Source organism: Phodopus roborovskii, unplaced genomic scaffold (assembly GCF_943737965.1).
Source record: "Phodopus roborovskii unplaced genomic scaffold, PHOROB, whole genome shotgun sequence".
Lineage (NCBI taxonomy): Eukaryota > Metazoa > Chordata > Mammalia > Rodentia > Cricetidae > Phodopus > Phodopus roborovskii.
Window position 1 is genome coordinate 6763427 of NW_026126602.1, and position 18167 is coordinate 6781593.

The following is an 18167-nucleotide window of genomic DNA, read 5'->3' on the forward strand; positions in this document are numbered from 1 at the left end:
TTTGTGTTACCTGGAATACCTATCATGCAGCTAGAGTGATGCAGGGTGACTTCTTTCACTGAGAAATATGCACTTAAATTTTTTAATGTATTTTCATGGCTTGAAAGCTCACTTCTAAGCACCAAATAACCAAGTCTACTGTCTAGATGTGCCATTACCTACACTAAGACCTCTCTGATGTTTAACAGTTGTAAGTAAAGCTGCCATGTGCAGGTTTCTATACAGACATGGTTCTTTTAACTCATGCAGGTAAATATCATAATTGCTAGATCATATTACATAGGACTTGGGATTTGTGACAGCTGTGTACCCAGCATAGCTAACACTTAGGAAATTCTTAGCTAATGATTCTGACCATCAGGCTTGCCAGAGGCAAGGGTAGTTGAAGGTCCAAATACCAAAAGCAGATAAGGTAGTTTTGTCAGGGCTGAGCTAAAAACATCTAGGCTCATTAGCACAGGTGATGCCCCAAAGGAGCAGAGTGCAGCTTCATCTGGAGATCCGGTCTGCTGAGGGGACCCAGGTGCTACTTCTGAGACAAGAGGTAGGAAGGAGCAGTGTTGTCCAGGAGGCCTGGCCTGATGATTTAGGTGTCCAGTTGGAAATACAGGACCGTTTTGTCCTCCAGGTCGACAGTTCTTTCCGCCATCCTCACCCTCAACACAAACAGTCCTGCAGGAAAAGGAAGAGACTCATTTCCAGACAAGTCCACCTTGCACAACTCTAACAAGCTCATTCAGCTATAGAACTTTCAGAGGAGCTGGACGTGGTGGTGCACACCTTTACTCAAAGTACTCAGGGGACAGAGGCAGGCAGAAGCCATCTTATTCTACGGAGTGAGTTCCAGGACAGCCAGGACTACACAGAGACACCTTGTCTCAAAAAAAATAAAACAAAACCAAAAAAAACTTAGAATAGCTAAAAGAATAAAAACAAACATCTGTGTTCTGGTATTTGCATTATGTTCTAACTGCAGCCTCAACATTTCCATGACAAAATGGGACTTCATTCTGCAGGCACGGCATCTTTAGAAACAGCTGGAGATGAGCAGGGATACTAGAGGTGATCTAGAGAAACTGGGTGGGAGTGAAAAAAGATCTAGTCTAAATGCCTAAAGGAGATGAATGTTCCAGATGCTTCCCAGCAAGGCATCTTCCTCTAGTGTTCTCTCTTGGCCCTTTCTTATCTCCACCGTATCTAGCAATCCTAACACAAGTATATAAGGTGCTTTAGGATTTGAAAAATGTTCATCTGGTTCTTTTTTTCTTTTTAAATGTTTTCACCGTTTGGGTTTTTTTTTTTTTTTGAGCATTTAACCATTGTGTACATATTCACCCCCAACTCCCCACTTAACTCCTCCCAGATGACCCCCACCTCTTTACTCCCCAACTTTCTGTCCTCGTTTTAAAAGTATTATTTAATGGTCCATAGACTCTAATTTGTGCTGTCCTTATGGCTCTGGGTATGGGGCATCTACCAGAGCATGGTCGACCTACCAGGGCCACACCCTGACAGAAAACTGACTCTCCCTTTCCTTCCCTGAAGATCCTTCCTACTCTGAGCTAGTGCTGACTGACTTGATCCCATGTGGGACCTTTGCAGGCAACCGCAGTGGCTGTGAGCTCATGAGAGCAGTGGTCCTCTCATGTCCAGAAGACACTGTTTTGGTTTAACCTCCCCAACCTCTGAGATTTATAATCTTTTCACCCCTCTTCTGCCACGGTCCTTGAACCTTGGTGGGGGTTGGACAGTGTAAAATAGATGTCCCACTTGTGGCTGAACATCCTACAGTCTCTTATTCTCTGCACATTGACCTCTTGAGGTGTTAGTTTCTGCATCAGTCACCATCCATTGCACAGAGAACCTTTTCTGATGAGGTCGGAGGGCTACACATTTTACAGGGAGAGGTCAGCATTGAGAAGACAGTCTCATGCTATGTCCATTTGGCAGAATAATAGCAGTAAGCTCACCCCTGTAAGTACCCCAGCCAGGAGTCATCTAGCTAGTTTTTAAAGTTACAGTGAGGAATCTTCCCTGAGTTATTTAAAGGAGAGAGGAAGCTGCAGAAAATTGTATTGTAAGAAGCAGTCACTATTGGGATTTGGTCATGCATGTGTTAAGGTACACTCTACTGTAATCTTTATGTGTGTGTTAGCATGCTGGGGGAGGGATCAGAAAGAGTATTCAGATGCGTGGAGAGGCTCAGCTTGTTTGTCCTGCTCCATGATTTTAAACCATAATTTAAATCAAAACAATAAGTCCATACCACAGTTCAAAACAGAAGGATATCCTGCCCTGCACCAAGGTTTCAGACAAGGTTCATGGATCTGTTTGGAAACTCCATTTCCTCTTTCCTGAAATTTTCTAGAACCAAGTGGAAGCTGTGCTGCTTCTGCTCTCGTCCTTCTCTGTTTTCTCAGCGGCCCTTCATTATTCCTGTTGGTCTGTACTTCATACTGCTGTGACCCCTTTTTCTGATCCAACATTCCTTTATTTCTCAAGAACTTTTCTCTGTTGATTGGGGATTGCTCTTAGCTAACTAGTAACCCTCTTGAAGACAGCGTAGAGAGAGCACCAATCACAAAGGATTAGTAAGTCATTGTCCTTAAAGCCATTTGGATATGGAAGAAAGTCACATCATGTTCACAAAGTTAGGAACCCGAAATTCAGGGAATGCAAAGCAAACTTGACTGTGCATGTAGAACACACACATGCTCAAACTCCTGATTACTATTGCTGCTTTGGCATTTTAATGAATCATTTACTATTGGTAATAAAAGTCAATTTTCATTTTAATGCTCAGTATTCACATGGATTTTTGTATTTCAGCTTTTTAAAAACATTGAGGAGACTTGAAGGTGATAAAATACATAGTAATGAGAACAAGGAAATGTACATGGGTGGGTCTATGTGCCTAATCTTTCCATGATGCTCAAAGTCAGAGTTGTTCCTAACCCTCTACCTATTTTTACAGATAATTTTTGACATGTAATTGTTTATCATTCTGGTTTTGGTTTTGTTTATAACTTGTTCTCTCTGAAAATAAGCTCCTTTAGGGGTCTAGAGAAGGAGTAGAAAGCAAGAAAACCCAAGGGCTACCTGCACTTTCTCATTTGTCTAATACGAGTAAGGGGAGAAGTATTAAAATATAGCAAAATGTCTGTGCCCACATGCTCCTGGTGCCTCAGCAAACACTGGATGCTGCCAAGTGCTAGCTACAATGGTACAAATGGGATGGAAATAGGTTGTGGTGCCTGAAGAGCTTATTTCTTGGCAATTTCAGCATCCACAGTATTCTATCATGGTTTGCTAACATTCAGATATGTGTAGAACATTGTTGGAACGCAGAAAAAGTCAAGTCCGGGTAATTGGACTAAGAATTACCAGGCTAAAAGATAGAGCAGTAAGTAAAGCAGTTGCTATGCAATATGAAGAGAGTTGGGATTCCCTGAGCCCACATAGATGCCAGGCAGGCCTGCCAGCCTGCTTGTAATGCTAGCACTCAAAGGGTAGGCTGGCTAGCTAGACTAGCTGAATCAGCAAGCTTTGGGTTCAAGTGAAAGATCCTGCCTTGATATAAATGACACCTGACATCAAACTTGGGCCTCCACACGTATGAATACACATGTATGCACACACATGAGAACACCCATACACAGGCACCACACAAAGATACGTGCAATAAAATAAATAAGTAATAATAATAACCTGTGTGAAGAAAGATGGCAAGATGTGGCACGGACAAACATAAGCCATGGCTTGGAGTACAAAGGCCATGATGAGTGCCTGACACCCAGGGTCCTCTGCAGCCAGTGACATCCATCAGCAGTGGTGACTTAGTTCACAAATAGGGGACTCATAATGTTTGCCAAAGTTTGTGAATATTGAAGTTTTCTGTCACTTTGATATTTGGAAAATGTTCTTCTGCTAACAAGTAGATGAATCTATTTAAACAGTTTTTATGATCCAAAGGTAATAGCATAGTCCAATCTGGAACAATCAGAAACTTACCCACCCATTCTAGATCCCATCTAGATTTCCTACCACCATGTTTTCTAATGTTCTGAAGACCAACCCAGGGGCTAATGCATACTGCACATGAACTCTGAACTCTCTGAACTGCACAACAGGCCATATACACCATAGACACTTTTAAACTTTTAAGGCACTTTTTTTTTTTTTTTTTTGCTTTTTGCTTTTTTGAGACAGGGTTTCTCTGTATAGCCTTGGCTGTCTTGGAACTTGCTCTGTAGACCAGGTTGGCCTCAAACTTGCTGGTATCCACCTGCCTCTGCCTCCTGAGTGCTGCAATTACAGCCAGCTCCAGGCCTACTGATCTATCCACAGCTGGGTAGAGAAACCAATATGAGTTCAAAACATTATCCCTGGTGCTTCTGTTGATGAAAATACCAAAGGGGAATAAAAACTATGCCCACCAAGTGGATCGCTGTAAAGTGCCGGGAATATGGGTTTAGGAGCTGGGAAGTCACTAAGAAACTCCAAAGAAACTCACAGACAAACTTGTTCCAAACACTGGTGACCATGACTCAGAGTGTCACTGGAAGCATGCCATCCGTAACCACATGCCTCCCGGGTTGCAGCCACCCAGCTGTGGGTTCTAGTCATCGGCAGTGGACCACAACCATGAAGTACACAGTTTACACATATTCAGTGCATTGAGTAACTCAGACAAAGACTAAATCACAATCCAGTGTTAGGAAACAGCAGGTGCAGCTGTTGCTTCAGACCGCAGGTAGATGGCAAGAAGAGAGTACACCCTGCAAGTGTTGTTGACTGCTGCATGCCAGGTACCTTTGCCAATGCTCCATGCACATGAGTTGGTCCACCCCCTCCTGATAACCCTTCAAGGTAGAACCATGAATACACTCTTTTTATGCATAGGAAAACTAAAGCAGAGTGCTTAAATTGTTTCAAGTTCATACACCTGTTAAAAGGAACCTGCGTGAAACCTGTGGTGATGCCTGCCTTTAATCCCAGCAGTTAGGAGAAGGAGGCCAGCCTGGATTATAGATTGAATTCCTCAACATCCAAGGATACACAGAGAAACCCTGTCTCATAAACAAATGTTGAAGGGGGGACACCAGTGACTGGAACCCAGGGGTCTGTTCCAAGGTAGTGGACACAGGTTATCTGTTCACTCTGTCTCCAAGTTATCTTTTACCACCCCTGACCCCAGAGATGGTCAAATGGGTTTATAAACTCTTTCTGAAGCAAAATACATTTAAATAAACAGAAAACTGCCAGGCAGTGGTGGCAAATGCCTTTAATCCCAGTACTCGGGAGGCAGAGACAGGCAAATCTCTGACTTTGCATTCCAGCCAGGGCTACACGGTGAAACAAAAATAAATGAATAAATAAACAGTAAACCAAAATCAAAATGGTAAGACAATGCCAAGGGGTAATGAATTCCCAAACATTAGCATGGTAGCTTTCAGCCTTTTGGGTTTAGTAATGAAACTATTCGGCACACCCACCCCACATTTTCCTTTGAATCCAATAAGACAAGAGAGACTACACAGTTGGAATCAGGCACAGATGCAGATAGCACATGAGGCTCTGTGTCATATCCTGGTTGTGCTGTAACATCCCATGCAGTTTAAAGAACTGAGAGACCCAATTAAGTGTCATGTCCAACCTCACTTGGGGGCCTATGCTTGAAAAACTGGGACACCAGACACAGCTCAGCCATCCTCATTATCTGGCTTGGTATCAAATATATTAAAAAAGAAAGGACTCAATTTGAATACTGTGCAACATCTTAACTAGAAGTTTTACATTGTGAGCATTAAAATTTCATGTAATAAAATATTTCTGTTCGGCACAGCTGTCCATTGCCTGAAGCATCAGCAGTGAGCATGAGCAGGCAACAAGTGGAGGTATCTGTAGAAGGGGATGGCTGGGGATGCTCAGGACAGAGGTTTCAAAGCAAAATGTTCTGACTTGGAAAATGAATGGCTTAGAGAATGGCTCTTTTGTTTATTTATATTCTTGGCTTTCCTCTTCTGGTTCTTCAGCAGGGCAGGATATTTTCAGTAGTTATTCTTCCTCAGTTTGTTTTTTACTAAGCAATATCTAAGCTGTCCAATCCTGTATGCAGAAGCATGATGCTCGATGGGCTGTCTGGGCCTGCTGTGTGTAACAGTACCTGGAAGGCAAGTCACCTAAACTAACTTTCCAAATATTTCTTCTAAGAATGGCAGAGCTAAATGTCAGAGATTTCCTTTAGTCTGTTCACACTTCCTTTATCATCAGCTTTTACTGTGATGTTTGTTTCTCTTGGCCACTTCTGCTATTGTACCTCACTTCACTCCTTGCCTCAAGAGTCACTATGTGCTTCTCGATACTAGGAATACTAGAGAGGGGCGGGACCACGTCTGCCATGTGGATCTGGGATGGTGCCACCCTCTATCAACTCTTCTGAGCTCTACTGCATCTTAGTGGAGCAGACAAACTCATTCATTCAAAACACTCTTCTAAATGCTGTGGGATGGAGAAGAAACCACCCAGTCTATTTTATGAGGCTAGCACAAATCTGTTTTAAAGATCCAACAACAGAACACACTAACTCAGTCGTCAGATGAAGTACTGACTAGTAAGCTCAAGTTTGCATATTCTAGTTTGCATATGACTCTTGGGAACCATTAGCTATAGATCATGGTTGAAGACAGTGAACTGGATATATAATTAACCTCATTCCCTCCTGAAGCCTTGCTAGAGTTGATATGTATGCAGGAAATCATATCCTCCTTTTCAGGTTCTTGGTCTTGTTAATAAAAGACCCATGCAGAATTCCAAAAACAATTTTGTTAGCACTTTAAAACAAACAAACAAGCAAAGCAGGCCACCTATAAACACCAGCTGCTGCCTGGAGGAAGAGGATGGAAAAGAGAAGAAAGAAAAGAGGCCATGCTGCTTATGTTGGCATGGAGGCAGGATGCATGGCTGACAAGCAGCCACATGGCATAGAGGAAGGCATTGGAGGAAGATAAGGACATCCAAATCTGGGGAAACTCAAAGCGTTAAGGAACACAGAGGAGAGTTACAAGCTATATAGCTGTGGTCTTGCAAGCTATTGCACTAGGGGTGGGGATAAGAGAAGGAAAATAAAACATCTCATTAAAGTACTCATTATTGTGCCATTGAGCTCACCTTCCTAGGTGTGGTCCCTTATCCAAGTGAATGACCTGGCTGACTGGAATGTTAGTCTCCACTCAGGCTAGAGATCCTATTCTTTCTACCAGGAGATCTTTTTTCTGACTCTAACACAATGAGATCTCAAAGAAATAAAATGTTTGCCCGTGAGGACTGACAGGAGAAAGAGAAGTCCTCCCTGGGCAGGGGAGGTCAGCATTTAAGCTTAGAAAAGGAACAGGCTGATGAAGATCACTGGCACTGCAGACTAGAGAAAGTGACCAGCTCAATGCTATGGAGAGGAACCTCAGTGGCAAGTGAGGAGCTGACAGCAGCGGCCATAGAGCTTCCTAAAAGCTCAAGAGGCTGTCGCTACTGCTACCATCTTAAATGCTGGAGTAAGGGCTGAACCGGATGACCACACAAGGTTGGTCAAAAGCCTACAGATGGAGAACTTGGATCTCTCGGTTCCCTTTTCTGTCTCAGGAGACAAAAAAAGAAAAGAAAACCCACTTATTTTTGTAGTCACTAAACCAGGGGAGCTGCAGAGCCTCGTGTGCCTGGGAAGAGCCCATTTCCCAATGGATTGAAAAGGAAAGCATGATCACGAAGTTTAGTTATCATCAGCTTTCCACCATTGTAACAAATGCGTGAGATAACCAGCTTACAAACAGGAAGGGTTCGTTTTGCCTCAGGCTTCTGAGGGTTTGGTCCAGGACTGACTGCCTCAATTGCCTTTGGACCTGTGGTGAAGCATCACATTATGGAGGCAGCACAGAAGTGATCCCTCTGGCCCTGCATCCAGGAAAGGAGAGGGAGTTGGGGGGGGGGGGTTAGAGTGCCAGTGTCACTTTCAAGGACAAGCTCCCAGAGACATGTTCTACTTTTGCTAAACTCCACCTCTTAAAGGTCCTACCACATCCCCAGACCTCCAAGCTGGAGACCAAACTGTCAACATGGTTTCAGTACTAGAGTGCTTGCCATCCCAACAGCAACTGTAAGGGTCAGGTGGACCAGGGGCTAGTCATTCTCTGTTCCCAGTGTTCCACACCAATCAATTCATTTGATCTTCAAAACATCCCACTGGAAGGAGAAAGAGCAAGAACAAAAATAACCAAGACATGAGACAGAAAAAAAGGGGGGGAGACCCTACTAGATATTAATAAAGACGTCCTTAAAAACTGTGACCATTACAAGAATAGAATTTTAATATTAGGAAAAGGCTAATTACTTAGTTCCTATTTATAACTAATTGGCAAGTCAAGTTAATTAATTGAGCATATCACATTAATTAATACTAGAACAGGCATGCTAGATTGGAAAAATATAGCAGCTGACACTTTTACATGAGGATAAAAAATATGATTTTTTAAAAAGGGGCATTTCCAGCCCATAGGGGAAAATAATAATACAGTAAGGGGTGTTGGGATAATTGACTATATACACACTCAGAAAATACAACTTCCAGATGGGTTAAGGACAAATCTAATATTAAAAACATGTTTAGGAACTTGGACTAAGACAGGCCTTTGTAAATGAGACTCGCTTGGCAGCATGCTGTGCAACTTTGAATTCAGTGTTTAGTTTTCTGATGGTCCTTGGCTTTTGTTGTTGTTCTGTTTTTAACAAACAAATATAATACCAACAGGATAGAGATAAACATTAGACAGAGTGGGTAGAATAACAGAATTACTTCAAAATGCACTCTGATCCGTTAATCCAAATCTCACATAGTACGTGCTGCCTTGTGGTTTGTGGTTGCGTCCAGCTATGATTATCCCTGACCTGAAATTGTGTTTCTCCTGGTTACAGAATAGCCCACTCTAATACAAAGATCATCCCATGTTGAGTCCTGTGTCTCTGTGTCCCCATAAATGACAAGAAAGCATTCTCTCTCGACACTTTTTAAAGATTTAAGATGTTGGTATATGTATTTGTGTATGCCTCCTAAGTATGAGTGTCCCTGAAGGCCACAGAGGGTGTCAGATGCCCTGGAACTGCTTGCTAATGTGAGCTTCTGCATGTGGGGTCTGGGAACTGAACTTGGGTCCTCTTTGATTATAGCAAAAGCAATTAACTGCTGAGCTGACTCTCCAGCCTTCCTTTGATACTGTTTTACAAGTTCTTAGCCACTATCATAACTGCTTTAGAAGGCAATTGGATTACCAGTACAAAAAAAAAAAAAAAGACTAGAAGTCTAGGTTGTAGTGGTTCCTCTCTTTCATGGATCACACTCTTTCAAGGATTATCTAATTCAGTGGTTCACTTTTAGATGTTCCCTTCAATGCTGCACTAAGCGGAAATACTTTAGCAAGTAGAAGTGACTCTTTTATTTATTTGGGTCTTTTGAGACAGGGTCTCACTGTCCTGGAACTAACTATGAAGACCCAGATGGCCTCGAACTCAAAGAGAACCAATTGCCTCAGCCTCCCCAGTGCTAGAACTCGCTCTGTAGACCAGGCTAGCCTTGAACTCACAGAGATCTGCTTGCCTCTGCCTCAAGTGCTGGTATTAAAGGCATGTGCCACCGATGCCTGACCAAAGTGAACATTTTTAAGGTCTCTCATTCTCTCCACTTTCTCCACTTTTGATCCATTTATTTATTTATTTATTTATTTATTTATTTATTTCCCCCCTTTGGTCAGACAAAGGTATTTCACTGGCAGAATTGTCAGATTGGTGTTTGGGCTATTGTTTTTTCTTTCCCAGGCAACCAATCCCCAGACAAAGTAACTCTGTATCATGACAGATTGCAACCTGTAGGCAGCAGAATCCAACTCAAGGCAGCGCAAGAAAATTCCTCCAGGTATTGTCTTGAGTGACTAGAAACTCTAAGGCTGGCAGTGGCCTCCAGATGGGCTGATTTCTCGGCACTGCTAAGCCTGGCCTCTATGGGATGAACTCTTCCACAATGAGGGAAGCCCTTGTCAAGATAAGGGAAGAGACAGCTAGACTGACAAACGGAATAGCTGTCTGTGTAGGTAACAGGACATCTCCTGCTTCAGCAAGGCACACATATGATTGTCTTCTCAAGTTTATCATTGTATCAAGGCGTTGCAACATCACCACATTCTTGCTTTGGTCATGGACCAGACTGGCTGAGTCGGTCTGCTTCAGTTCTCTGATGTGTGTCTGTCAGGAGGCAGAGGCAAAAGCAGAAGACAAGTTCCATTTTAGTTCTTCCCCAAGTGATACACTTTAAAACAGCAAGAATTTGCTGTTTCTTTGTGTGTTATTTTAAGTTTTCTTAGGATACCAGAATGTTCGAAACTTAAACATTGAAGAAAAATGAATGATAAACTCACTCTTAGAAGATTAGGATTTTCAAACAATCTCCCTGGTTCTCACATTCTCGGAGCTAAAAAAGGGTCCTGAGACTTTGTCACTCACATCAGAAGACCAATCTTCCTTGATTCCATGGTCTGTTGCAATGGCTCTTGTCATCAGATGAAGTGCTGAATTCCCAAGGACAGAGAATAGATGAGGGCCCCATTTCCTATGAAATCAGAATTTGATTGTTCTCCACTGCAACCCACAGCCAGGGCTTAGTGGAAGTTGCTCCTGCAGCATCCCAACCCCCTCACCTCAGTGAAGTCCACAAATGGCTGTCTTTTTCTATTTGTCTACCTCAGGACAGGTACTGTCTATGGTGTATTAAGTCTATCTATCCTCTCTCTAGCTGTCCATCCCCCTCTACAGTCTTTCCCTGACAGCCAGTCATTAGCTGGCTTTGTCTCAAGAGCCTGCAGGAAAGTGGCTCTTGGTAACCATAGGCAACCATGAGCCCTTGCTAGCTATGTGCACTGTATTTGCAAGGCGCAATCCCCATTAACCAAGGGGATGGGAAAATGTGTTTTTAAGGTTTTCTTGTGCACAGAAGTCATTGTCTTCCTTTTCTCCCCACTCCCTGATTTCCACAGAATGACCGGTCCATGGGTGAAATGCAGATCATAGGAGGCGAGGACCTTACAACACTGGATGGAAAGGTTTGTTAATGTAACTTCTCAGGAGACGTACACTTCTGGGCACATCTTATGTGATCTTTATGTCAGGTCAGAGCTCCAAATGCTTTTCACAAGCTCTCCCGGGTTTGCTAATTCATGCAAATAGATGTGTGAGGCCCTTTATTCTCCTGTCCAAAACACAGCCAATAGAAAGAAATCTTCTAGGACGGCCTGCAGACTGTATCCTTGAGGCTTCCAAGTCCAGTCTTATTTCAGATAACAAAACCCTGGGCCCTTGCTGGGCTTCTTTCTGCTCACCTCAGAGTCACCTCTACCCCCCAAAGAAGCTTTCTCTTTTGTCCGAGTGTCTGTCTGTTGCTTTGCAGCAAGCACTGTGGTAAGGCATTTAATCAGGTTTATGGAAATGTACAATATGGTGTTTTTTAGTTCTTTGCTGAAGGGCTAATACTCCCACCCACACCCCCACATCCACACAGGCCCACCCCCACCTCCACCCCATTCCTACAGCCCCACCCACACCCTCACCCACACAAAGAGTGAAACCCACTAGACTTTGGGGATGAGTAGGGGGAGAAATACCCTATTTTTATTTGGAGTTCCAAACTTGTCCTTGACTAATTATGAAGTGAAAGGATTCTAACATAAATTCCAGGATTTCCAAGGGAGGGCTGCTTTACAAAACGGATGATCCTGGTGGAGTGATTGGAAATGCAGATTCACTGGAAGTGAAAGCAACCAGCAACTGCAGAATTTGTTTCTCTTCACCTATCCTGATCTAGCCTGAATATCCCCTCGCTACCCCCCCCAAAAAAAAAACCTTCAGCTTTCTAAATAGAAATGCTTTAATCTCTCATCCTTGGCAGCTGTTACCGTTACACAATTCCCTGGATGGGGAAAGCAGAACAGCAGCCGCATTTAATAAAAATGCATATCATAATATTTAGAACGCTACCGGTCTGCATGGACACTGACTAGAAAAACAGTTTCTTCTTCCCTTGAAGACAGCCTCATGGGTTCCAGGAGCAGTGAGTTCTGTTCTGTGGCAGCTGCAGTGACCTGGCTAACATTACTGAGCATCTTTTGACAGTACTACGATACAGCAGGAACTATCCTAGAAAAGCTAAACCACTCAAAGCAGTTTCCTGAAATCCAAAGCTTTTAACAGCCTGGAAGAGTTCTGTAAGTCATTCTAGTTTAGTTCTTTCCATACAGTTAGCACCACACACCGTCTGCATCTTGTTTGTGCTTTTGTTGAGAGGACTGTCAAAATGACAACTCTTAAAGGATTCCATTTGGGCTTCCTCTCTCCTACCATTTTGCTCTGAAGTGATTTTCCCTACAGACAAGCATACCTACAGACAAGGTTGGGGGTGGGGATGGCAGTGGGGAATGGCTTCTTATCAGCGGTGGAGTGGGCAGAAGGCTTGGCAGGTCTTGGCTTTTGGTGTCTCCTGTTGTAAATTACTGAGAGATCAAAGCTAGCGTGCATTCAGAGGGAAAGGTGAACAACTAGGAGGACAGCATACAAGTAGGATACAACCTCAACGACCTGCTGGCAAGACAGTTTCCCTCAAGCTACCCAATGCTATCTAATTATATCTATACCCTCCTGTTAGTAAAGAAACACTTCTATATGTTTAAACAGGTGCCACATAGGACCCCTTGGGACAAAACCTTTTAAGATAAACCAACAATGACTAGCCAGTCCACAACTGACAACCTCTCTCGATTCTAAAGACTGAAGTTCAGGTGCCTAGCTCCCCACAGAGGGAAGGGCTAGGTGAGGCAGGGAAGATGATCCTCACAACCACCAGATCTTCAGCTAGTCTGGGTGTTCATCTGCATTTTACCTTCCCAGCTGTCTTCCTAGTCTTAACCCCTTATTTCTCAAAGTATAGTCTAGGCAAGCAAGGTTTTCTACAAAGAGCCAAATATAAATATTTTAGAGAGTGTGGACTAACAGTCGCTGTTTCAGCTAATCAATTCTGTTGTAGCATGAGAGCAACTAGAGGTGATGCTGAAGCAAATGGATCTGTTCCAATAAAACTTGGTTTGCAAAAACAGGGATGAGGCCTAATATGGTTCTGGGACCATAGTTATTTCTAGGAGCTTTCTGGCTCAAGGTCCGCACTACCTAGGTCCATATTAGACTACCTAGGAGCTCATTAGAAATTCAGAATCCCAGGAGCCATACCAGAACTCCTGATTGCAACCTCCTAGATGATCTCTTCTCACTTCAAGGTTTGCAAGGCACTGGACATCCCACCCCAACCCACCACATCCATTGAACCACCCTCTGAGCCCAACTTGCTTTCCTGAACTTTGTCACGATATGGCACGTGAGTGTAAACCAAGGTAGGGGAGCAACAAACACACCATACAGACCAGACCAGTCCAGACCAGACCAAGCTTGTGTGGGAAGTTTTGTTGGAGGAAGGAAATGGAGTGAGGGAAGGGAAGGGAAAGGAAAGAGGGAAGGGAAGAAGGAAATAGAAAGACAGGAGAGAGAGAGAGAGAGGTAGAGAGAGGGGAGAGCTGAAGGGAGAGGCAAAGACCTGCCTGCCTCTTCAGAAGAACAAGATAACAAGAGTGGGAGCAGGCATGTTATGCCAAGTTCTCGAGACCCCAAATAGACCACCAAGGAGTGGACTCTCCAATGCAAAAAGTAAAGGTTTCTTTAATCAATTAACCAGTTAACTGTATCAACTCGGTTCCTCTGTCCATCTGACACAGGGGATGGAGCAGGAAGGACCCTGAGGGACTGAGGGGCAGGGAATTTATTGGGGTAGAGCAAGGGGAGTGTCTGGAGTCCACAATAGTCTCAAGATTGGTGCACTTCCAGACTTGGGTGACATGCCCTGTGTTGATTGGTCAACTGGTTGCTATGGCCTATAGGCCCTCCCAGTGCAGTTGCTATATTCTGTATGTCACTTTTACAGTAAAGCACATCCAAAGCCCGCCAGCTAACTTCTGATTGGTTTCTTGCCATATGATGGGTATCTGACCTCCTAGTGACAGGAAAATTGGGCAAGGTCAGGAAGTTCAACACATGTTGCTGAGTCAGAGGCCTGCCTCTTACTGGGTCTTTTCTGCAGCCTGCTATGGCTGCTAAAAAGCATGGGGCCAGGTGAGGGTCTGGTCCCTTCAGGCAGAGCTTGTCTCTTAGAGGGACTTTTTGTACCTGTATACAGAGCCAGTGTGACGCACTCTGCCATCACCTGGGTGCTAACAAACTTCAGCATCCAGTTGACTCTTGGTAGGCTTCAAAATATTATTCACAAAACCTCCCAAGGGATCTTCTTAAAATACAAACTGGGCCACACACTTGCCAATTGAAACCTTTTAGTGGCTTCTTAATTAGCAGTTGCCAGACTTAACAAAAAAAAAAAAAAAAAAAAAAAAAAAGTGGCCCAGTCAAATTTGAACTTCAAATATTGACTAAATATTCAGTATAAGTATATAGCAAACATATTTTCTGTAACTTTGTCTTGTGTGGTATTGGGGACATCACTGGTTACCTGACTTATTTGTGGTTTACTTAGCAAGCCTTCATCTGATGCTTCATAAATATAAGCCAAATTCCTGGCTATAATAAATGCTGCTTGACCTGGCTGCCCCCACCACCACATTGTCATATTTCACTGGCCTCAGGACACTGGGCCCTCACTAGCTAAATCTTTCCTACCAAGCTGTGCCTTCTTTCTGGAACCCACTTTCCTCTTCCTGAACCCCAATATCTGCTCTGTACAGCAAGACCTCCCTGCAAAGCCATCAGGAATTGATACCTGATGTGCTCTTCTACCATCCCCCAGCCCAGTATACATCTATGGAAAGCCCAATTCCCTTAGAGCCCTTCCTACAGTTTACAGTTTAGCACTTACTTAGGAGCCCCATTTTTATTTGCCTTTCCCCACCAGAAAGTCAGTGAGAAGTGGGCAGAGATCACTGTGTTTGCCATCTCATCTCCAGCATCATACATACACAGCCTGGTCCATCAAGGGTTGGAATAAATGTTGGATAAGCAGTGAGTGCATCATCTCATGTAGAAATCAGAAAGACAGTTTCAGTTAATTTTGAGCAAGGACATGGCAGAGGAGAATGCTAAATCTAAGCCAATTTGGCAAGGCCTCTGGTGGCAAGTGATGTGATCCAACTTGTATTTTAAGAACACTTTGGCTGCTTTGCAGAGAATGGTTTGGAGAGCAACAAAAGTTAATGAAGGTAGCTATGAAAGGACACATCAAACTAGCTGATTTTGTTTAGGGCTGGAGGAGAAAGGTGTTGAGTGTTCAAGAGAAGGCAAAAGGCTTCAGTACTGATGAAACTTAAAAAGGAAGATGGAAGAAGTGAATGCTGCATGGCTAAGGATAGGGGAGTGAAAATAACTGGAGCTGGGCGTATAGCAGTGGTAGGGTACTTGCCTAGGGTGTAGCAGTGTGGTACATGGAGTACTTGCCTAATTGAAGATGTAGTTCAGTGGTAGAGTACTTGCCTAGCCTTGGGTGTAGCAGTGGTAGCTAGAGTGCTTGCCTAGTTGGGGGTTAGCCCTCACGAGTCCCTAGATTGGATGGCAAGTACTACTGGGGAAAAAAATAAATAAAATTTTCATTTAACTTTAGGGATGTCCTTTTCCTTATAAGGACCTATGACAAAATACTCGAGAAGACAACTAAAGAGAGGCTCACAGTTTCAGAGATCTCAGCCCCGTTTGGCTCCATTGCTTTAGTCATATGGTGAGGCAGAACATGATGGTAGAAAGGCATGGAAAGACAGGAAAGGCTGGGTGAGAGAGGGGGAGTCTTCTGAAGCAGGACATACAACTCTTATCAGAGACATGTCCCTGTACCATTCTGCCTCTAATAAGGCGCCACTTCCAAATAGCATATTGATGAAGTTAGGTCCTCATGACACAGTCACCTCTCAGTAGTGCCACCACCTGGGCACAAAACCTTCCACACAGGAGCTTTTGGGAAGACAGTTTATGTTCAACCCTTCACCTGTTCAGTCTTGTCTGCCCAAGAAGAATTTTCAAGGCAACAAAGAAATCCCATAAATTCCAGAATCCAGAATCTCTTCCCAATGATGCAGACTGTGTGTGAGCCAGAGCTAATTTAAGAGCATAAAGCACTCAACACTTACAGGGCTCTTGTTCTGGTGGTTGTAGAAGAGTCTAACACTGAAATAAACACCTGCATTGAGTGGCAAGGTTGTTACAGTTCACCAACTTCTGCTTTCTCATATGCTCATCATACAATCATCATTCAATAAATTTGCATTTATCATGTTAGTACCCTACCCGGAATTTAGGTATGGCTTCTCTCCCTCAATGCTGAGCACCTCAAGAATAACTTCCTGAGTCATTCCAGAAATCCCTTTCTCTGGAAAAGAAGAAGAAAGATTCTTGGAATTATAATCTTGGGAGAAGGTGGAGTAAGGCAGAAGGAAAAGAAAAGAGAAGCAGATTTCAAATGGGGGAAGAAAGAGAATGTAGGGAAGCTGGACAGGGCTGGCCATGAATGACTAAGGAAACAAGTAACGAACTGAACAAGGAAATGATAAATGAGCTGCAAACGTGGTTGGGTTGGGTTTATAGAGTAGACTGTCTCAATAGCGTTGACCTTGCTGAGTTTAGGCAAAGGTGACATTATGGAGCTGCTTGGGGGGGGGGGGTGGAGAATGTAAGTATGGTATATTGTAGAAAAAAAATCTATCAACTAATTAAGTTAATATCCTTTTAATAAATTAATGTAATATGCATAAAAAAGTAGAGTGAAGAAAGTGCAAGAGAGAGGAGGAACAGACCCACCCTGAGGATTTGCTTGTGTGCAAAGCTGCAAAGCAAGGGCCGCTGCAAAAAGGAAGAGGAAGGCATAGACATGGTTCTTACACCGTTTGCGGAAGAACCACCTCCGGGAGCACATGGAAGCAGCCCCCCCCCCCTTTCAGCTCTGCCTTGTGTGTTACCAACAGCTCTGGGTCCTCTGGGGTCCGCTTAAGATGTTGGAGTTTAAATGAGAGAAAGGACTCTGTCTTTCTCCTTTTCCTCTTTGCCTTCTTTCACTTTCAAGGGAGGCTGACTGGCTGAGTCACGGTTCTAAATAGGTCATTGCTGTTGAGCAAAAAAAAAAAAAAAAAAAAAAAAAACCGAGCCCTCACCGGTTCTGTTCAATCACCTCTGGCGCTTAAAAGCATTTACTCCGTGTCTTTAAGCTGTCGGCACAGCACTCTCTCGCTCTCATTTTCTTCTTCCCCAGGTTGATTTAATCCTGGCACTTCATAAAATGTGTGTCTCCATTAAAGCAGGTAGATTCTATTCATGTTGAAGAGAACCCCCTGAAAGGGTGAAAGAAAACCAGAGAGGCAGGGAAGCAGGCCCAGATCTGGCAGTGAAGACAACAGCTGTGCAGGTCCCCCCCCCCCGCAAGATTTCAGGGGACAAGCACCCCACCCCACCCCCAAATAAGTTTCCAATCAAATGCCAGAATGAAGCACTGAAACTTGCCAAAATTCACCCCCCACCACCACCTTGGCTGCCTTAACTGTTTAAACCATTCCTTTTTATTGCCTCTGACTAGGCTGAGAACAATAGTGGAGATGCCCACTGATGGATGACTCTGGCAATTTTGTCAGTTATAAAATGAAATGCTGAGCGACATTCCTTTCTCTGTGGGATTTATATTCACACTCCTCAGCAGCCACCCTCCAGCCCACCATTGCCAGGCCAATCCCTCTGAGGGTGACCACACCCACAAACCCCTGCTGCTGCTGTTGAGACAGTCAAGTGTTGATCGCTTTGTGTTTTCAACGGTTAAAGGTAGGAATAGACATCATTAAAAAAAAAAAAAAATCGTTTCTATTTGCATAATTCTTCCCTACCTTCTTGCTTCCTTCTTCGTTAGGAACACTCAATGGGATGGGTTTTGCTCAGACCTTGAAATAGCAACAAAACCCCACACCAGAGGCTAGAGAGCCACTAGAGAATTTTTGCCTACAGCCCCCGCAGATTTTTACTGGCTTTCTGGGAGGAAGTGAGCTAGGTGTGAGGAGATG

The 18167-nt window shown here is 43.7% G+C and overlaps 1 protein-coding gene across 1 annotated transcript in view; it reads left to right on the plus strand.

The window, feature by feature from the left end:
• Prtfdc1 (phosphoribosyl transferase domain containing 1) overlaps positions 1-18167 on the plus strand; it is a 79536-nt gene that overhangs the window by 49760 nt on the left and 11609 nt on the right. Inside the window, exon 4 of the mRNA XM_051205708.1 lies at positions 11073-11138. Within this exon, the coding sequence (XP_051061665.1) occupies positions 11073-11138 (66 nt within the window). The remainder of the gene's footprint in view (positions 1-11072; positions 11139-18167) is intronic.